Raw genomic sequence first — 22,110 nt, forward strand, 5'->3', positions numbered from 1 at the left:
TGAAATACAAAGGGAAGCTGTCAGGATTCCTGTCCCTGGCTCAGAGCTCTGCTTCCCGCATCTCCCTATGGCTGGCAAGCGAGTGGGAAATGAGAAGAGCCTGCCCTGCTCCATCTGCTGGGGAGACAAGGAGCTCTCGCCTTCTCCCACCACCTGAAGCCTCCTGGCTGCTCTGAGCAGGGTTGGGGTGGGATTCTGCTACTCTGGCTTTCCCAGAGCTTCCATTTTATTGACCTTTCTCCCCCATGAATTGTGGCTGGAGCAGCAGGTGCTGAGTTGGGGACTCTTGTTTCAGATGCTGGTGACCTTCGAGGAGGTGGCTGTGTATTTCACTGAGGGGCAGGGGGCTCTGCTGGACCCTGCTCAGAGAGCTCTCTACAGGGACGTCATGCAGGAGAACTACGAGACGGTGACCTCACTGGGTAAGGGATTCCTGTCCCCTAAGTTATTAGAAGCTGTGGGATCTGCATGTCTGACTCTAGGTTCTTCCCTGGTCAGTTGGATTCGGGGGGGGAGGGTCGTGTAGTCCCCAGCTCCAGTGTGAGATAGACTTTCATCTCCATACTCCCTCCAGTGGGATGGGGGTATCAGAAATGTAAGAACATAACAGTTGCCTCAGTGTTCCCTATATTTTTTTCCCACTCCTGAGTGGAATGAATTTTGTTATGTGCACCAATATGGAGGGGATGTGTGACACATCACCTTCATGTTGGTGCACATACAAAATTCATGTGGTAGGGATAGGGCCAAGGGGTTTGGAGTGTGGAAGGGGGCTCAGGCCTGGGGCAGAAGGTTGAGGTGCAAAGCTGTGAGGGCTCTGGCTGCGGGGGTGGACTCTGGGGTGGGGCTGGGGATGAGGGGTTTAGGGCTGGGACAGAGGATTGGGATGCGAGAGGGTGAGGGCTCTGGCTGGGGGTGCAGGCTCTGGGGTGAGACCAGGAATTCTGGAGTCGCCCACACCTGTCTTCCATTCCCAATTTCCGTTAGCCAGATGTTCGCCATCACTCCAAGCATGGGGTTGCTTTCCTGACCATCTTGGCTAATAGCCCTAGCTGGACCTATTCTCCGTGAGGTTTTCCAGTTCTTTTTTGAACCCAGTTATACTTTTTTGGCCATCAGAACATACATCGACAATGAGTTCCACAGGCTAACTCTGCGTTGTGTGAAAAAATACTTCCTCTTGTGTGTATTAATCTGGTACCAAGGCTGAGGTGCAGACTACAATCAGCAGCTCTGCAATTTCATATTTTAGTTCCTTGAGAACTCTTGGGCGAATACCTCCTGAGCTTGGTTTCTTATTACTGTTTAATTTATCAGTTTGGTCTAAAACATCTTCTATTGAAACATCAATGTGGGACAAATATGGGCTTCAAAGATGTCCCCCAAAAAGAATAGCTCTGATGTGAGTGTCTCCCTACACCGTCTGCAGTGAAGACCAATGCAAAACATTCATTTACCTTCCCTACAGTGGCTTTGTTTTCCTAGAGTCTTTGTCATCTAGTGGCCCCACTTCCTGTTTGGTAGGCTTCCTCCTTCATGTGTCCTTAAAAACAAAATTACTGTTAATTTTTGTATCTTCAGCAAGTTGTTTCTTGAATTCTTTCTTGGCCTGCCATATTGTACTTTTAGAATTAACTTGCCCAAGTTTCCTATTATCCCTACCAGGATTCCCAAATTTGGAAGGATGTTTTTTTTGCCTCTAATGGCCTCTGTTTCTCTGCTATTTAGCCATGGTGGCAGTTTTTTGGTCCTCCTACTGTGTTTTTAAGTAATCTCCATGTTGCTTGCAGGCATTTTACCCTGGGGACTGCTCTTTTTAATTTTTGCCTGTCTAGCATCCTCATTCTCTTGTCGTTTCCCTTGTTAAAGTTAAATGTTACTGTGGTGGGTCCACATGCTTGTTGACTCTCTGAAAGAATTCTAATAGATTGGTGAGGCATGATTTCCTTTTACAAAAGCTGTGTTGACTCTTCCCCAACATATTGTGTTCATCTATGTGTCTGATCATTCTTTCTTTTACCATAGTTTCAACCAATTTGCCCGTACTGATGTTAGACTTTTTGGTGTATTCCCTCCTACAAGGATATTAAATTTAATTATATTACAGGTCACTTTTACTGAGCAGTTCAGCTACAATTACCACTTGGACCAGATCCTGTCCTCCACTTAGGACTAAATCAAGAATTGCCTCTCCTCTGGTGCACTCGAGGTCTAGCTGCTCCAAGAAGCAATAATTTATGGCAGTGGTTCTCAAATGTTTTTTTCATGGACCATTTGAACGTTGCTGAGGATCTCGGCAGACACTTAATGATCTTTCCGAATGTTGATTGTAAAGCTATTGTAAAGCGCTTTGGATAAAAGCGCTATATAAAAAAACCCTTACTAATTAACTGTTCCTCATACATGCATATTATCTGCACAGATAGCTCAGCTTTAAGATGCTAAACAAATCTGTGAGTCAACTAGAAATAGTCATGCTCTCATCGCAAATATTAATGCAATATTTTCTGATACTGGAAAGGAGAGTAAAAGGCATTTTCTCAGGCTTATGCAATTTCTCTGAAATGTCCACTCTAAATTTGATTAATACTTCACACACATAGAACATTAAAAATAAGTAACAACATGACACAAAGAGCAAAACAAAATCACAAACCAGTAACAACACTGAAAATATGAAGTGAAGTAAAATATCAAGTGGTTGATGATGGGGAGTTTAAATGATTGTTTAGGACCCACGCTGTGCAAATGCAACAGAGCCCTGTAGAAACAGGCAAAGTTCTCCTGGTTTCACATTGTGGGTGTCACCAACTCAAAAACTCACAGTGGACTCGTTGAGTTTTTATAGGTCCTGGAGCACATTAACACATGGCTTGGAGTTTGCAGACAGATTCCTGCTTCAAAGAGCTTGCGAATAAGGTCTTTATCCTACAAAACACCTAGCAGCACCCCCACCAAACCTAGTGCTGCTTGCTACTTAAGAGTCAATGGGAATACTCTTAGGCTTAGAGCAGTGGTTCCCAAACTTTAACAACCCACAAACCTCTTTTACTAAAATGTCAAGTCTCGAAAACCCCCTCCTAAAAATGAATATTTCCAGAGATTTTCTCCCTTACCTGAGCATAAATTAGAAAAGCAGTGATCTTGGAAATATAAAATTTGGTTTTATTACATGCTTATTACACACTTAAATAGAGACTGGGAGTGGCTAAGTCATTATGCAAGGTAGCCTGTTTCCTCTTGTTTTTTCCTACCCCCCCCCCCAGATGTTCTGGTTTAACTTGGATTTAAACTTGGAGAGTGGTCAGTTTAGATGAGCTATTACCAGCAGGAGAATGAGTTTGTGTGTGTATGGGGGTGGGGGGGATGTGAGAAAACCTGGATCTATGCAGGAAATAGCCCGACTTGACTATGTAAAGAGTTGTCACTTTGGATGGGCTAGCACCAGCAGGAGAGTGAATTTGTGTGGGGGGGTGGAGGGTGAGAAAACCTGGCTTTGTGCTGGAAATGGCCCACCTGTTGATCACTTTAGATAAGCTATTACCAGCAGGACAGTGGGGTGGGAGGAGGTATTGTTTCATATTCTCTGTGTGTATATAAAGTCTGCTGCAGTTTCCACGGTAAACATCTGATGAAGTGAGCTGTAGCTCACGAAAGCTCATGCTCAAATAAATGGGTTAGTCTCTAAGGTGCCACAAGTCCTCCTTTTCTTTTTGCGAATACAGACTAACACGGCTGTTCCTCTGAAACCTGTTATTACACACTATTATTATTATTTATCATTACTGTATGTTTATTACATTCTGAAAATGGAAACATTCTTCCACGATCTCACTTTTGTAGGTCGTATCACTTTGATTAAGCCTGTTATAAGACAAGGCTCCTATGTTTCATCAAGGAGTATCAGATGTGAAACAGCATGAAGGGATTTAAGAAGCCAACTCAAGGAGTTCTTCCTCCACAAGCATTCAGGTCTTGAGCAGTCCAGGCAAACAACTCACATTATAACAAACCTTAAACTTGTTCTTCATAAGAATTTTAAAACAATACTAGCAGCCTATTTAATTTTAAAAACAGTTAAAAAAAATCTCCCTCCCTTTCCATTTCTTATAAGGAGTCTTGAAGTTTACATCTCAGTGTGATGGATGTGCTTGCTTTGATCTTCTTAGCTCTTGGAAGCCCCCGAAGCTCGAGGCTGCTGGCCCCATGGTGCCCGGGGTCCCTAGGGACAGCTCTGTCCGCCATTAAGGAATTTTTCCCAGAGAACGCCCTGTAACATTGTGCAACCCCCCAGGGGTTCGCAAATCCCAGTTTGGGAAACACTGGCTCAGAGGGAACTGTCCGTGGACCACCTGAATGGAGCTCACAGTTTGAGAGCCTCTGATTTATGGTGTCTAGAAATGTTGTCTCTGAATCACCCTGAGGTGACATTTATCCTGTCAATAGGAGGATGGATGAACTCACCCATTATTTTTACATTTTCTTCTGCCTCTCTGACCTCCCTTAGCATATCACAGTCACTGTCACCATCCTGGTCAGGTGGTCAGTAGCATATTCCTACTGCTGTACTCCTATTTTTCAAGCTTGGAATTTCTATCCATCATTTACAGTTGGATTCATTTTAGATATTCACCCTATTTGACTCTGGGTTTTTTATTTATCATATAATAGCACCACTGCCCCACCAGTGTGACCTACTCTATTGTTCCTATATATTTTGTACCCTTGTATTACTGTGTCCCATTGATTATCCTCATTCCACCGTGTTTCCCAACGCCTGTTATATCAATAACCTCCTTTAACCCAGGCACTCTAGTTCAGCCATCCTAGTATTTGTAGACTTCTAGCATTTGTTTGTAAGCATTCATATGTATTTGTGTGTAAGCATTTGTACATTTTCTCAATATGCTTGTCGTCATGTGTTATGTTTCAATAGGACATTTTTTTGCATAACTGTTCCTCTCTAGCTCCTATCTGTACTTTGTCAACTCCTTCCCTAGCCTCAGTACTAGGGTATAGAGTCACTTTTTTAATAAATTCATTCTTAAGAGATGCTTCTGCCTGAACCGTTTCCTCCTCCGCACTTGGCCGCTTTTCCCCAGCCCTTAGTTTGAAAAACCCTCTACAACCATTTTAATTTCACATGCCAGCAGTGTGGTTTGATTTTGGTTTAGTGGGAGCCCATCCGTCTTATAGAGTCTCTTCCTTCCCCGGTTTTTAATAAAGCTAAATCCCTCCTTCCTATGCCATCATCTCATCCATGCATTGACACCCTGCATTTCTGCCTGTCTTCCTGGCCTTGCGCGTGGAACCGAAGCATTTCAGAGAATGAATTTTAATCTCTTACCTATCAGACTAACTTTGGCCCCCAGGAACCTTATCCTAACTTTCCTTTGTGTCATTGATACCTACGTACCATGACCATTGGCTCCTCCCCAGCACTGCTTGTAAGTATCTAGTAGATGTGTTGTCCCCCAGGGGGCACAGATCCTGGGAACTCCTAGTGAGACCACGTCGGTTCCCACTATCTCCCTACATGTCTGCTGCTCCCAAGGGGGCTCAGTGACCCTGTCCCTCATCTGTTTACATTCCACATCATCACTCCTTCCAGCACAAATCGGGGTCAGGTTAAACTCAGGGAATGCCCTTTATGACAGATACTCCACCAAGACTCCATGCGCCCTGAACTTGCCTGATTTCACCCCCTCTGCAGGATTCCCCATTCCCAAACCTGACCTGATCGCCCGGCTGGAAGGAGGGGAGGAGCCTTGGGTCCCGGATCTCCAGGCTGCCAAGGAAAGGGAGAGCCCAAGAGGCACCCGCACAGGTGAGGGGGCAGGGAAACCGTGACAGAAACATCTGGCGAGTGAAGGAAAAACTGGGACTCGCAAAATGTGCGGTGAGTGAGAGCCCTCAGTTCTGGTGTCATATCATCCCAGCAAATGTCAGTCACAGCTTCCCATTCATCCTGTTAGCTCTCGGGAATTTCCTCCCTGACTTTATTTACTTGGGAGTGTTTGGTTGGGATGTGGAGGCAGAATCCAATGTCTCCAGCTCCCCAGCAGTCACTGTGTTGTGTTTTCCCTCTTTGCTATTCCCCTTGCGGTCCTTTCTCCCCGGCACAGGCAGTGACTCCTGGGTTCTCTCTCTCCCAGCAGGTGATAGGACAGTGAGTGAGAACAAGGAGGAGTTTTTGAGAAGAGCTGAAGGGAATTTTTCCCAGGCCTTGGAACAGGGAAAAGCCTGGGAAGTTCGACACATATCAGCTATGCAGCTGGGAAATTATCCGAGGAGGAAATTGGATGAATCCATTCAATATGGGGCAGCATGCAAAGATCCCAAGGAAACCACAGCCCCACAGACATATCACAAGGAAGAGAAGCCCTATACGCTTCTTGAGAGTAGGGAAAGATTCAATGTGAGTAGAAACCTTGTTACACTTCAGAGAAACCACTCTGGTGAGAAACCGTATAAATGCTTGAACTGTGGGAAAACCTTCAGTAAGAGCTCAGGCCTTATTAAACATGGCAGAATGCACATGAGGGAGCGACCTTATAAATGCCTGGACTGTGGGAAAGCCTTCATTCAGAGCTCAGACCTTATTACACACCAGAGGGTGCACACAGGAGAGAGACCTTATAAATGTCTCGAGTGTGGGAAAAGATTCAACGTGAGATCAAACCTTAGTAAACATCAGCAAAATCATGTGGGAGGGAAACCCCATATTTGTTTGGATTGTGGGAAATGTTTCAATCACAGCTCCTACCTTATTACGCATCAGAGACTGCACACGGGAGAGAGACCCTATAAATGCCTTGCGTGTGGGAAAAGCTTCAGTCACAGTGCACATCTTATTAAACATCGCCGAATTCACACAGGAGAGAGACCGTATAAATGTCTTGAATGCAGGAAAAGTTTCAATCAGAGCTCACACCTTATTATACATCAGAGAACGCACACGGGACAAAAACCCCATACATGTTTGGACTGTGGGAAAAGTTTTAGTCAGAGATCGGCCCTTCTTAGACATCAGAGAATCCATACAGGAGAGAAACCCTATACGTGTTTGGACTGTGGGAAAAGTTTTAGTCAGAGATCAGCCCTTCTTAGACATCAGAAAATCCATACGGGAGAGAAACCCCATACATGTTTGGACTGTGGGAAAAGATTCATTCAGAAATCACACCTTATTATGCATCAGACAATTCACATGGGAGAGAAAACCCATAAATGTTTGGACTGTGGGAAAAGCTTCAGTAACAACTCATACCTCACTAAACATCGGAGAATCCACAAGAGTGAGATACCCTAGAAATACGCCAGTGGTGAGAAAAGATTCAGTGGGAACTCACGCATCAGAGAATTCCCACAGGAAGGAGAGATTTTTGACTTTTAAAAAGAACTTTAATAAAATCGGTACACGAAACACAGTGAAAACAAGAAAAGAAAAAAATGATGGATTTGAACCCTTAAAAGAGTTGATAGTCACTGAGCAGACAGTGGATGCGGTTCCAGGATTCCTAGCTAATCGCTTGTTAGGAGTACAATTAAAATTCCCCCCTGCTATCATGAAAATCTCACTTCTCCAACGATGTGCTAAAAGAGCATCCAAACTCTGAAAAATCCTAAACACCTGGTCTTTCCCTACAGTAGCTGTGACTGTCTGTGATCCCAGTGCAGCAGGGTCCACCTCCCAGCAGCTCACTGGGCATCTGGTAGGGTGTGCCTGGTTGATTGTACTTCCTGATTGGTGAAGGGGTGGAGCTAGCTACTACATGACCCAGCACCAGCCGGAGCTTGCTGGAGGCTCAATGCGTCCCATGTCTGTAGCTGCATTTGGTCCTGCTTCTTGCTTTCTGCTTCTACTTCTCCCCACTCCGCTCCTGTGTTCAGTTGCCTGCTTCAGTTAGAATCATAGAAAAATAGGGTTGGAAGAGACCTCGGGAGGTCATCCAGTCCAACCCCCTGCTCAAAGGAGGACCAATTCCAACTAAATCATCCCAGCCAGGGCTTTGTCAAGCCAGACTTTAAAAACCTCTAAGGATGGAGATTTCACCACCTCCCTAGATAACGCATTCCAGTGCTTCACCACCCTCCTAGTGAAATAGTGTTTTCTAATATCCAACTTGAGACCATTGCTCCTTGTTCTGTCATCTGCCATCACTGAGAACAGCCAAGCTCCATCCTTTTTGGAACCTTCCTTTAGGTACTTAAAGGTGTTACGTTGCACTCCATATTCTTTACGGAAAAATGAATATGACATAACTGGAATATGCTTTATGCAAAATGTGTGATGTGACATACCATTGGAAAGGTTATAATCTGCTGCATGTGTTCATCCTGTTTGTAGGCATGTATCATTTCTATATCTGAAGTTAGAAATATGAAGTAGAAATCTAAGGTCCTGTTGTAGTTATGCTAAGTGAGGGCCATTAATGGTACTTCAGGATCTTGATGACTTTTAAGCAAGAAACAATGGGCTGTGAATGGATTTGTTTCCCTGTAAGTCTGTGGGATCTGTGAGGAGGAGGGGTGATGTGAAGACATGTGTCTGTGTCATCTGATGCTGGAATTCCATCTTGGATTTGATATTTTTCCACAAGGCTGGGGGGAATGTTTAAACAAGAACACAAAGGATTCCTGCCTTCGGCCAAATCTATATAAGGGTGTGAAGCAAGACACAGAGAGGGTCATGAGGAGACCCCTGCTTACCACCCAAGATGTCTGCTGGAACTAACGGAGACTGAACAGGGGGAAGGATTGGGCCCAGACTAGAAATGAGTCTAGTCTGAGAAAGCAGATTACTGGAACATCTTTGCGGGTGAGATATTACATGTAACCAGTTTCTTAGTGTATTAAGCTTAGCCTGGTTTGTTTGTTTCATTTTGCTTAGTAACGTGCTTTGTTCTGTCTGTTATCTTTTTTGACCACTTAAATCCTACCTTTTATACTTAATAAAATCACTTTTGTTTATTAATAAACCCAGTGTAAGTAATTGTTACCTGGGGAGCAAACAGTCTATGCATATCTCTCTTTACCTTGAGAAAGAGGGTGAATAATGGAAACTTATACTGTATAAAACTTTATACAGTTTAAGATGGATTTTTCTGGGGTTCAGGTCCCATTGGGGCTGTACACTGGGGTGCTGAGGTAAGTCCCTTTAACTGAGTCACCCCAGAGATGAGCTGATTTCAGTGTCTGTTTTCTGCAGAGGGGTGTGGCCCTATATCTGTGTCTGTGCTGGAGGAGGCCTGGAGAGTCTGGCTCAGCAAGGCACTGGCATGGGGTGCCCATGCTGGCAGAAGGGTTAGGCTCAGTGGTATCTTAGTGCATCAAGTGACAGTCCCAAGGGGGTCCCGATGAGAGAACCCATCACAAAAGGCAGCTATCAAATCCCCCCTCACTCTTCTCTTCTGCAGACCAAATAAACCCGGTTCCCTCAGCTTCTCCCCATAAGTCATGTGCCCCAGTCGCCTAATCATTTCTGTTGCCCTCTGCTGGCTTTCTCCAATTTGTGCACATCCTTTTTTTTTGTGTGTGTGGGGGGGGGCAAACCTGGACCCAGTACTCCAGATGTGACCTCACCAGTGCCGAATAGAGGGGAATAATCAATTCCCTCGATCTGCTGGCAATGCTCCTACTAATGCAGCCCACTATGCTGTTAGCCTTCTTGGCAACAAGGGCACACTGCTGACTCATATGGAGCTTCTCATCCACTTTAATCCCCAGGTCCTTTTCTGCAGAACTGCTACTTAGCCAGTTGTTCCCTAGCCTTTAGCAGTGCGTGGGATTCTTCCGTCCTAAGTGCAGGACTCTGCACTTGTCCTTGTTGAACCTCCAAATTGTCTAGTTCCTGTCCTTCTCCATTGCAACCCCTGCCTCTGCTTCCTGATCATGCTTCCAGCTCACCCATTGACTCTGGCTTTCAGCTTTCACCCTTGGCTCTGTGATGGATGTAGGGAACAGATATGCCTCTGAATGATTAATAGCTACTTGTTCCTTCTGGCCCTCAGAAAAATAGAAAAGTCCGCCTCTGTTTATCGCAAAATAGGATCCACCTAGGAAGTAAAGACCGCAAGAAAATGGTTCATATTATGTGAGACACCTTGTCTAAGAATCCATAGATCCACCACAGTCGGGAGTTCCTCTCCCCAGAAATAGAAACTGAAATGTCTAAATGAGACTATTGTTAATCTCCTAGACAAGAATATCTCATAATTTGTTTCTGTATAAACCTCTTTCTCCCTCCCAACCTAGCTAAAAGGAACTCCAATTTACCAAGCAAGTGTCACACCCTGCTTGTTTATGCAAAGTGTTTTCACCCAAAAGTATAAACTATACGTCATTTTCCTAAATCAAATAGACTGTGAATCATCTCTTTCCCCCCAAATTAAAATCCGCACCTTTGTTAGTGTGTGATTGTGAATCAGATCTATATCCTTCTGTATGTGGAAAATGTCTCTTGTTCTGTTGTACGTCCTAAATAAGGTGAAATGCTTATGTACAATCAAAGAATGTATGGAGTATGTCCTCTAAATTTAGAAGGTTATAAAGGTTTTGTTGGTTTTCACTGTAAATGTTGCACTCTAGGAATCGTCCGGCACAAAGAAGAAGAAATGTAAAAAAAATATAAACCATGGTATAACTTTGGGACATTGAGAGAAATTGCTTAAAAGGGGGTGTCCCAATCGATAGGAGGGGCTAATGATGAAATACAATTCTTGAAATGAATCAGCTGTATAAAGCTGCTGATAAAAAAGGATTGAGGAAATTTGTGATACACCAATGCCATCTCCTGGATACCCATAGAAGCATTAAAGAAAAAACCTAAGCTCTCATTTGACCTGAGTGCAGGTGGAATAAGTTTTGTGTGGCCCATTTCCCAGTGGTGCTGGAACAATTTTTAGCGTGGGTGTGTTGAGCTGTACCCTCCTTACCCCTGTCTGTACCCCTCACCGCCCCAGGCTGGGGCCACAGCTGGGGTAGCTGTAGAGCCCCCCGGGCAGCAGTGGGACCCCGGGCAGCTGTGGAACCCCAGAGTTTGGTGGTAGATCCCCCAGGGCCGGTGGCCTGGACCCCAGGAGTTGGTGGAGCCCATGAGGTCAGGGGGTGGCCCCTACTTCCCATGCTTATGCCTTTTCCTAGGGGAGTGCAGAGCCGGTGCTCAGGGTGGGGGGCAGCAGGCAGAGCCATAAGTATGGAAAGGAGTCAACATATGAATTTGCCAGGATGATAGTTAGATTTCAAAGCTGAAACCTAACAATCCAAGCAGCCCGGCTAGCTCAGTCGGTAGAGCATGAGACTCTTAATCTCAGGGTCGTGGGTTCGAGCCCCACGTTGGGCGAAGCAAGTAAGTTTTTCAAAAAAAGGTAGTGGAAGGTATTTTAACCATTTCTTCTTTCCTGGAAATAAATGTATGTCTCTAAAAATGGCTGTTTCAATCCTCTTCTTATTTTTGGGGGGAGGGATAGCTCAGTGGTTTGAGCATTGGCCTGCTAAACCCAGGGTTGTGAGTTCAATACTTGGAGGGGGCCATTTAGGGATCTGGGGGCAAAAATTGGGGATTGGTCCTGCTTTGATCAGGGGGTTGGACTAGATGACCTCCTGAGATCCCTTCCAACCCTGCCTATGATTCTATGAATGCCTGGGGGGCAGATGTGAGGGGGGGTTTGCCTAGAGCCCCAGGGACGGGTGATTCCCGGCCTACAAATCACTGAATGAACTTGTTGCCCTGGCACTGGCAGCTCCCTGACCTGAGAGCCGGGGGAGCAGAGCTGGTAGCTCCAGCCCAGGGCTGGTAGCCGCGGGTGGGGGTGTGGAGACAAGAGACCGTCTCTGGCAAAGGGCTCCGTGTACCAGTTTTGTACTCGAGGGACTCACACGCTGAGTCGGACGGTGTCACCGAGAAACGTGTCCTGGGCAGCCTCTCTAGGACCAGGACCCGAACCCATCACCCCTGTGTCCATGCAGACATGGGGGGCTCTCTGGAACAACCCCCAGCCTCCATGGAAAGCCCCCTTCTCCCCCCTCCCCGGGATCTCCCGGTTTCTTTCTGTCCCCATTGATACTGGGGCGTCGAGGCAGGAGGCCTACCTAGCGCTGGGAGAAGCTGCCCGTGCCCAGGGGAGGTGGGGCCCAGGGGGCAGGGTCTGGGGCAGGGGGGCTGCAGATCGGTGCGTTGATCGCTAGGACCCGGGAGCGGCTGGGGGGCGGATCTGGGGGGAGGATCGCGGGGCTCAGCCCGGCCTAGGAAGTGACTCGCAGCCGCTGCGGGGACTCTGGCTCCCGGCGAGATCCCCGCGCCCCGGCGGCTGGTGCTGGGAGCCCGGAGCCCGGGCTGCAGCCGGGAGAGGGGAACCTCCAGCCGGGCCCTGCCCGCTGCTCCCCGGGAGCCTCTCCCAGGGCAGAGCCCCCAGCCCGGCCAGGGCCCCTTCCCGGCCCGGCCCCTGCCCCGGGGGGCCCCGCTCGGGGGGAAGGTAAGAGACTCAGGGCTCAGAAGCTACAAGACAAATATCCAGATCCCGCTCCCCCCGGCTACCAGTGTATTATTTTCAGACACACCCATGCTGGTGGAGTCTGTGACTCCAGAGTGTTGGGGGCTGCCCGGGGCCCTGGTCTGATTTCTGGGCAGGATGCAGATCTCAGCCACACCGGAGTCAGACCGGAGTCACTGCTGGCTCTGGCAGGGGGTGGGTGCGGATGGGCCAATGGGATCAGCCTCTGCCTGCCTGTCCCTGGGGGCTGCAGGGGCAGGACAGGGAGGTTCAAGCATTAGCTGCTGACACCAGAGGGCTCCGGTTCTGGCTAAGGGAGAGGAGGCAGCTGGTGCGTGTCTCTCTCTGCACCTGATATCAGAGCCCTTGAATTGAGCTCCCTGGCTCAGACACTGCTGCCTCCTCTACCTGAGAGCCCAGAGTGTGAAACTGCTGCTCCCCAGCTGGGGCTGTGCCAGGGACAGACCTTCATTAATCCCCCCTCTGTGCCCAGCACTGCTAGGGACTTTCACCGTGCCTGGAACTAGTCCCCACGGCAGCCCCACGCTCTGCCCACACCAGCCCCTGAGCCGGTGCCTGCAGGTGATGGGGAGCCCTGGGGGACAGGGCTGGGGCCCGGCAGGAAAGTGACTCTGCACAAAGGGCCCCTTTCAGGGACCTGCTGGTGAGTTTGTACCGAAGGGGGAGGGGGCTCCCCGTGGGTCTGCAGGTCCCAGAGGTGCTGGCCTCAGTGACGCAGCCAGTTAGTAGTTGCAGCAACCAGATCTCTACTGGAGAGCAAATACCCATGTACTGGGCCAGTAGCCAGTTTTCCCACGCAGTGGGGAGGGGAGAGAGGAGTGGAGATAGTGAATAAGTCAGTAGGAACAAGGAGGGAGGGTCCCAAATCTGCCCAGATCCATTCCCTGCATCACTCTGTAGAGACAAGTTCGGTGAGGTAATATCGTGTATTGGAGCAACTTCTGTGAGTGAGAGAGAGAAGCTTTCAAACCACACTGCTCTTCTGCAAGGCTGGGAAAGGTTCTCGGCGCGTCACAGCTAAATACAAGATGGAACAGATTGTTTACCGTAAGTAGGTAACACATAGTCTAAGGCAGGGTAGTCAGTCGGCGGACCACACGCCTAATCCAGACCACGGGACACTTTTGAACAGACCCTGAAATCTTATTATCATCTTTATTATTACTAGCTTTCTTTGGGTTTTTTTTTTATTATTTTCTCTGCAGTCCAGACCTCAACTGTACCATGACCAAGAAATTTTGGACCTTGACGGAGGGTAGTCAATTATTTTTTGTCTAAGGGACCCTTCAAGGTGAAGTGGCCTGTTAACAACTCTGCAGTCACAGGACAAAATAGGGGGGAGTTAGTGGGTTGCGGATTCTTGTAATCAGCCAATAATCCAGTGTTTTTATGAAGACTGTGATTTTTAGTGTCTGATGGAGTTACGAATTTAAGCTCCCAGGTGTCTTTTGAAGATGTTGTGCAGGTTTCCGTTGAGGATGAGGGCTGAGAGGTCAGATATGGAGTGATCGCTCTGTGACAAGTTTTCACCCACTGGTGTTTTTGTCTTTTATCACTTTTTAGTGTGAGTTCGTTCAAGAGTAGTGATTGGTTTCACCCACATAGTTGTTATCGGAGCATTTATGCACTGGATGAGGTGCACCCCATGTTGTGATAGGCTGTGTAGGACCCATGGATCTTGAAAGCTGTGTTACGGGGAGATGTTGATCACTGTAGCAGCGGAGATATGGCTGCAGGTTTTGCGTCTGTTGGTTTGGCAGGGTCTGGTGCTGCTTTGAATTGCTGCGATTGACTTCCCAGGGACTGTGGTAAGGAGGAAAGAGAGGAAAAAACAGTTTGTGTGTCTGCTGAGTTACCACTCTGCTGGGGGGACCCACTGCCTTGAAGGTAAAATCATTGAATCCACCAAAGTAGCTTCTCTGCTTCTGATTTTTTTTGCGTGTTTGACTCAGAGACTCTGTACAGTCGATGGCTTGACTGTCCTTTGGTTCATTATGAAATGTATGCAAGAGATCAAATAACCAAGACCAGTCAGGTTGGTTGCTCTAAGCCAATGACAATATAGTACAGGGGAAAAAAGGGTTCCATACGATACCAGTCTCCGGGAAGTCGTCACCTGCAGCATTAGTACGTTCACCTTCTACACAGGGTGTGCAAAGTGACAACCCTAATGCCATCCCTTTATACGTGTGTACACTGTACGTCAGGGGTTCTCAGCCTTTTCCTTTCTGAGCCCACACCCCATGTAAAAAACTCCACAGCCCACCTGTGCCACAAAAAGCCAGTGCCGGTGTTAGTGGGTAGCAAGCCAGGCAATTCCCTGGAGTCCTACACCAGAGGGGCCCCTGCAAAGTTAAGCCGTTCAGGCTTTGGCTTCAGCGCTGGGTGGCGGGCCTCAGGGGCCCCAGGTTTCGGCGCCATGTGGCACAGCTTTGGTTTTCTGCCCTGGGCCCCAGCGAGTCCCTGCTTGTCGGCCCCCCTGAAACCTACTTGCGGACCTCGGGTTGAGAACTGCTGCTGTACGTCATCTGAAATGAGATTGAACCAATCCGCTTTTTACCTTGTTTTTCTGGTGCCACGGTGGACCCTTTGTCTCATGATTTCCAAGTACCACAGGGCAGGAAGGCATCTCCTAGGTTTGTAGGTAAAACCATTATATGTCTTGTCCTCATCCCTTGAGACATTCTAGTTTAGACCTGAGAGAATGACTTCCTACCTGTTGCTACTTGCTCAAAGGTCCTGCTCCTGACAGTTTTCCAAGTACTTCAGCTAATGCAAAGTTTTCTGGGCTACTTAGATTCATAGATACTAAGGTCAGAAGGGACCATTATGATCATCTAGTCCGACCTCCTGCACAATTCAGGCCACAGAATCTCACCCACCCACTCCTGCGATAAACCTCTCACCTATGTCTGAGCTATTTAAGTCCTCAAATTATGGTTTAAAGACTTCAAGGTGCAGAGAATCCTCCAGCAAGTGACCCGTGCCCCATGCTACAGAGGAAGGCGAAAAACCCCCAGGGCCTCTTCCAATCTGCCCTGGAGGAAAATTCCTTCTCGACCCCAAATATGGCGATCAGCTGAACCCTAAGCATGTGGAAAAGATTCACCAGCCAGATACCCAGGAAAGAATTCTCTGTAGTAACTCAGATCCCACCCCATCTAACATCCCATCACAGGCCATTGGGTCTATTTACCATGAATATTTAAAGATCAATTAATTGCCAAAATCATGTTATCCCATCATACCATCTCCTCCATAAACTTAGCGAGTTTAATCTTGACATGGGTGAACAGAACTATGGGGAGGGTGTAATAGATTCAGTGAAGATACCTTCCGGGCCTTTATTGAAATTATTCCTAGCATATGTATATTGGCTAACAAAATCCACATTGCACTTCAAATTGTCCCGTATTCCTATGGGAGAGGGAAGGGAAATGGCTGTGATGGAGCCAGCTCAGGTAGGGGATTTTCAGGGAGCTGCAGGGGGGTTGTTGTGGAGGGGGAGAGGGAGGAAATACACAGGGGGAGCCAGGGAGGGGAGAGGGGACACGGGACAAGTTTAACTTGGAGCCTGATTTTCTGAACAGGCCCATTGGCGGGTGGGGGGAGGGGGGAACATTCCCCCCATTTCTGAACCAGGAAACACCCCCCTGGGCAGGGCTGGGGAAAGTGACCAGACTCCCAGTGCTGGAGCCTGACCCCACTGGCCAGAGGCTGCTGTGAAATACGAAGGGAAGCTGTTGGGATTCCTGACCCTGTCCCCGGCTCAGAGCTCTGCTTCCCGTATCTGCCTGTGGCTGGCAGGCGTGTGGGAAATGATAAGACCCTGCCCTGCTCCGTGTGCTGGGGGGGACAAGCAGCTCTCACCTTCTCCCATCCCCTGAAACCTCCTGGCTCCTCTGAGCAGGGTGCGGGGAGGATTCTGCTTTTCTGGGCCTCCTCCCCCATGACTAGTGGGATTGTGGCTGGAGCAGCAGGTGCTGACTGGGGGACTCTTGTTGTTCCAGATGCCGGTGACCTTCGAGGAGGTGGCTGTGTATTTCACTGAGGGGCAGGGGGCTCTGCTGGACCCCGCTCAGAGAGCCCTCTACAGGGACGTCATGCAGGAGAACTATGAGACGGTGACCTCACTGGGTAAGGGATTCCCGTCCCCTCGGTTATTAGAAGCCGTGGGGTCTGCGTGTCTGACTCTGGTCAGGTTCTCCCCTGGTCAGTTAGATTTGAAGGGAGTGGGTTGCATAGTCCACACATCCAGTCTGAAAGAGACTTCCATCTCCATACCCCCTGCAGTCCAGTCAGGGAGTCATAAATATAATGGACATGCTAATTCATCACCATTCCTCCCGCTTTCAAGGGAGCAGAAGCAGTGCACCCTGTTCCCTTACACCCTGTTCCCTTTTCGTCCTAGGACTTGCTCCATCCATGTGGAGGACTCTGGAGGTTGAGAAATTGGCAGGGATTTAACACCAGAGCTGTTGCCGGGTTAGCAAGTCCCCACGCCATGCCTCCCCCCGGGCCCCACAGAAGCTGAATGTTCCTACTGGGTTTCTGACAAATCTCTCCTACCCTGGGGACTCAGTGACCCTGTTCCCATCTGTTCAGATTCCACATCCTCCCGCAGGGCATGGGGCCAGCTTAAAATCAGGGAATGTTCTTTGTGATGGCTCCTCTACCATTGCTCCATGCACCCTGATTTTGTCTGATTTCATTCGCTGAGCAGGATTCCCCGTTCCCAAACCTGAGCTGATCGCCCGGCTGGAACGAGGGGAAGAGCCGTGGGTCCCAGATCTCCAGGCCGCTGAGGAAAGGGAGAGCCAGAGAGGTACCCGCACAGGTGAGGAGTCAGAGAAACTGACACAGAAACTATCTGATGAATGAAGGAAAAAGCTGGGACTCCCAGAATGTCCTGTGAGCGAGAGCCCCCAGTTCTGCCCCGTCTCACCCAGGTCAGGGCTGCAGTCAGCAGGTGTTGTAGCATCAAGGCAAATATCTGTCACGGCTTCCCACCCACCCTGTTAGCTGTCGGGAATTTCCTCCCTGACTTTCCTTCCCTGGGAGTGTTTGGGTGGGATGTGGAGGCAGAATCCAATGTCTCCATCTCCCCAACAGTCACTGTGTGGTATTTCCCAATGCTGAGGAGAAAGGGGAACAGCGGTGACTCTTGTCTGGATTCTCTCTCTCCCAGCAGGCAATGAGACAGTGAGTGAGAACGAAGAGGAGAATTGTCAATCTGAAGGTCCTGAGCAAATGGAACCCCTGGGGACCGTTATGAAAACAGCTGATGGGAATTTTTCCCAATCCTTGGAACAGGGGGAAGCCTGGGGAAATTGGCACAGGTTAGAGAGGCAGCTGGGAAACCACCCAAGGAAGAAAGGGGATGAATCCATTGAATGTGGGGGAGGATGCACAGATCCTAAGGAAACCACAACCCAGCCGACAGATCCCGAGGAGGAGAAACTCTATAAATGCCTCGAGTGTGGGAAAAGCTTCAGTGTGAGAACCAACCTTATTACTCATCAGAGAAACCACACAGGAGAGAAGCCCTATAAATGCTGGGAGTGCGGGAAAAGCTTCCATCAGAGTTCAAGCCTCACTAAACATCGGAGAATCCACACGGGAGAGAGACCCTATGAATGCCTCGACTGCAGGAAAAGATTCAGTGTGAGAACGAACCTTATTACCCATCAGAGACTGCACACAGGAGAAAAACCCTATAAATGCTTAGATTGCGGGAAAAGCTTTAGTCAGAGCTCAAGCCTTACCAATCATCGGAGAATCCACACAGGAGAGACACCCTATAAATGCCTCGACTGTGGGAAAAGTTTCAAGGTGAAAACCAACCTGATTACACATCAGAGAAACCACACGGGAGAGAAACCCTATACATGTTCGGACTGTGGGAAAAGCTTCAGCCAGAGCTCAAGCCTCACGAAACACTGGAGAATCCACACGGGCGAGAGACCCCATAAATGCCCAGTGTGTGGGAAAAGTTTTAGCGAGAGCTCAACACTTATTAAGCATGGGAGAGTCCATACGCGGGACAGACCCTATGAATAACTCCAGCGTGGGAAGAGATTGAACGAAAGATAAGCCATTGTTATGCATCAGGGAACCCACACAGGAGAGAAACCCCATAAATGCTTGGACTGTGGGGAAAGCTTTAGTTGCTCCTGAAACCTTACGAAACATCGGCGAATGCACAAGGGTGGGAGACCCTAGAAATAACTGTGGGAAAAGATTCAGAGCTCACACATGATTACGCATCGGAGAATTCATGAGAGAGAGAAAGACCTTCAATATGGGGGAAGCTTCAACTGGTGCTCCTACAGTAGCAGGCATCATCAAGAGTCCTGTGGGAGCATTTTGAAAGCTGAAGACATATAAGTGTCGAACATCAGAGACTCCTCCACACAGCAGGGAAATTCTCTCAGGGCCCCGACTGGGGATAGCCGTAGTGACCAACTCATTTCCTCGTTCCCACACACATCAGGGGTGAGGATCCAGCAGCAGCCGAGCAGCAGCTAGTCAGTGACCCTCTGGCTCTGCCTGGTCTAAGCAAACCCCAGGCAGAGGAGGAGAAGCCCCCATCAGCCCCTTCTCCCTCCTGCAGCCCTGGCTGCTGAGCTAATGGGTCACAGAGGGAAAGGGAGAGAGAGAAACTCCTCCAGCCTCTCCCTCTGCCTGGCTGAAGCTCCCCCCTCTCCCTTCCCCACCCAGCCAGGATCCCCCTGCCATGGAGATGAGGAGAAGGACACTTGGGCCAGACCCTACCTTCACTCTACACACCTGTCCCCATCCCCCATCTTCCACAAGCCCCTGGGCTGGGCTCCCCCACTTACCTGGGGCTGTTCCCTGCAGAGGGAGTGTCCCTTGGGGCTGGTAACTCCTCCCCTCTCTGAGTCCCCCAGGGTGTTGGGCTCTGGGGGATCAACCGTTAAGGGACCAGGGCAATGGGTTATGGGGAGGAAACTGGGGATTGAATGGTTGGGGCTGGTGGAGCTGGTGGAGCTGGTGGAGTGTTTGGGGATCATGGGATAAGAGGCGAGGGAGAGCACAGGGATAGAGAGGTGCTGCCTCTCATCACCCCCTTTGCCCCTTCTCCCTGCCTCCTCTGCATTCAGGCAGCACCACTGAGAGGGGCTGATTCCCACAGGGCCCTTTGTGGGAGGCCTGGAGATCCCACCTCTGCCTCCGCAGCATCAGCCTGTGAGTGTCCATCTGTGGTAGGAAAAACAGTCAGGATTAGCCAGCTCGTCTCCTCTGACTCTCCACCACTTTTCCTAGTCTAGACGGACCTTGAGCATCTTATTTATTCAGATCACCCCATTAGCAGAGTGATTGTTACAGTCACGAGTTCTCCCTTTGGGGATAAATGGTCTCATTCCCAGATTCTCACAAATGCTCCATTGTGGGTTTCCCCACACCCCCATTTTCTCCCTTCTATACCAGAATTACATTTATTTTACAAAAGCTGGAGCAGGGACAGTAAAAGGTGGTGTTTTAGCTGCTATGTTCTTTGAGAGCGATGGGGTCAGTCCGAGGGATTCCCTCCTTCCCCGGTCACTGTCATGCTCCATCTTTGACACAGCAGCCTTTGTCCAAGCCTTGGAGAGTTTTATCCTCTCCCTATTCTACCCCTCCGCCTTCCGAAGTGTCACTTGCCACAGTGTCCTTTGCTCTCCAGGAATGGCCCATTGATTGCTTTGATCCTAAATCAGACTCCTGAGAGCAAGAGAAAAACATGTTGCAGACCTGGAGGGGGAATTCAAATGAAGGCCAAAGCGCAGCGGGAGGTTTCTGAGCTTCAGTCCCTGTTTCCATATATTGGTAAAGTGGCTTCTGGGATTTCCCAGCTAAATCCAGATCATTTGCCCATGAGAAGGTTCCCCCCTCCCCCTCCTTTCTTTTGTTAGGTAATGCAAAAACTTTTGTAAGTTACACAGCCAAATAAGGAGGTGCTGAATGAAGCAGGTTTAGCCAGATGAGAAGAAAATGGGTCAATTTATTTTCCTTATTTTGAATTTGAAGATTCTCTTGATATATGCCATCATGTGCCAGCAATGCCCCTCTGCCATGTACATTGGTCAAACTGGACAGTCTCTATGTAAAAGAATAAATGGACACAAATCAGACGTCAAGAATTATAACATTCAAAAACCAGTCAGAGAACACTTCAATCTCTCTGGTCACTCGATCACAGACCTAAAAGTGGCAATTCTTCAGCAAAAAACCTTCAAAAACAGACTCCACGGAGAGACTGATGAATTGGAATTAATTTGCAAACTGGATACAATTAACTTAGGCTTGAATAGAGACTGGGAGTGGATGGGTCATTACACAAAATAAAACTATTTCCCCATGTTTATTCCCCACCCCACCCCCCACTGTTCCTCAGACATTCTTGTCAACTGCTGGAAATGGCCCACCTTGATTATCACTACAAAAGGTTTCCCCCCCCCTCCCCCACCGCTCTCCTGCTGGTAATAGCTCACCTTAAGTGATCACTCTGGTTACAGTGTGTATGGTAACAGCCACTGTTTCATGTTCTCTGTGTATATAAATCTCCCCACTGTATTTTCCACTGAATGTATCCGATGAAGTGAGCTGTAGCTCACGAAAGCTTATGCTCAGATAAATTTGTTAGTCTCTTAGGTGCCACAAGTCCTCCTTTTCTTTCTGGGATTTCACTTTATGAACGCTTGAAAGTGTTTTATAGCCCACCCTGGATTGTGAGTTTTTCTGTCCTTGGTGAAGGTTGTTTGGTCACGTACTTTCATATTAGTTGACTTTGACAGGATGTAGCTCTGCTATATTGGAGATTTCACAGACAATTGATCATTTGCCAGAATAGTCCTTACATACTTTTTTCACCCTTTTCTACCCTTCCCTCTAAAGATTTCTGGGTGGTTTGAACATTGAAAATGATCAATAGCGATCAGCACACACACTGAGTGCAAGATTTACACTCCAGGGGGATATGAGATGCAGTCAGGAGCGGGGGAGGATGGGGCTGGAAAACTGCAGGGTTTGCTCTTCAGAGCCAGACAGATGAGGCTGAGAACTGTGAACTCACTGCACTGGGGCCAGAAAGAGACAGGAATTTTCCTGCGAGTCCCTGAATTCTAAATGACAGTGAATGATGCCCCTAGAAGAATGATCCAGGGCGGGGGCACCATCTCCTGTTTGCGGAGAGGAGGAATCTGGACAGAGGCGAGAAGGAAGCCAGGGAAGTGAACTGGCCTCACCAACCCTGACAAACCTCTGTCACCAAGCCAGACAAACCTCTGTCACCAAGAGGCAGAAGTGCATCCTGACAGCCCAGTTAGTCACTCCCCCAATGTCTACTGCTGTTTCCTCTGTGCGGACAACAGAGACTGTCTGTGCTCCACTCACCCCACACTGCATCCATCTTCTAACCCGAGCTCCCTGGGTTTCCTGCTCCTTTGTGACTGGGTCCCAGCATCTCATGAATTGTCTGCACTTTTCCACTGGTTTTAACTTGTTCCTCTTTCCCTGGTGCCTGCAGATGCTGGGAGAATCCATGTGCTGGCCTGGGGCAGAAATGCATATTTGTGGGGTGGGTGCTAGGTGG

At 48.5% G+C, this 22,110-nt stretch overlaps 2 protein-coding genes, 1 long non-coding RNA gene and 1 other non-coding gene across 4 annotated transcripts in view; all 4 read left to right on the forward strand.

Annotated features, from left to right (window-relative positions):
- Positions 1-22,110, forward strand: part of LOC125621556 (uncharacterized) — a 42,391-nt gene that overhangs the window by 1,829 nt on the left and 18,452 nt on the right. The window contains exons 3-5 of the mRNA XM_075119823.1: positions 16,526-16,652; positions 17,239-17,352; positions 17,704-18,553. Coding sequence (XP_074975924.1) covers positions 16,526-16,652; positions 17,239-17,352; positions 17,704-18,553 — 1,091 coding nt within the window. The remainder of the gene's footprint in view (positions 1-16,525; positions 16,653-17,238; positions 17,353-17,703; positions 18,554-22,110) is intronic.
- LOC142069271 (uncharacterized) lies at positions 307-5,050 on the forward strand. The gene is made up of 2 exons (XR_012665044.1): positions 307-422; positions 2,108-5,050. It is a non-coding gene; the product is annotated as an uncharacterized LOC142069271 (long non-coding RNA).
- On the forward strand, positions 5,770-11,429 carry LOC142069257 (uncharacterized). The gene is made up of 2 exons (XM_075119862.1): positions 5,770-5,899; positions 6,159-11,429. The coding sequence occupies exons 1-2, from the start codon at positions 5,893-5,895 to the stop codon at positions 7,310-7,312; spliced, it is 1,161 nt and encodes a 386-aa protein (XP_074975963.1). The 5' UTR covers positions 5,770-5,892; the 3' UTR covers positions 7,313-11,429.
- TRNAK-CUU (transfer RNA lysine (anticodon CUU)) lies at positions 11,272-11,344 on the forward strand. The gene has a single exon. It is a non-coding gene; the product is annotated as a tRNA-Lys (tRNA).

The sequence above is a fragment of the Caretta caretta genome, chromosome 14 (genome assembly GCF_965140235.1).
Source record: "Caretta caretta isolate rCarCar2 chromosome 14, rCarCar1.hap1, whole genome shotgun sequence".
Lineage (NCBI taxonomy): Eukaryota > Metazoa > Chordata > Testudines > Cheloniidae > Caretta > Caretta caretta.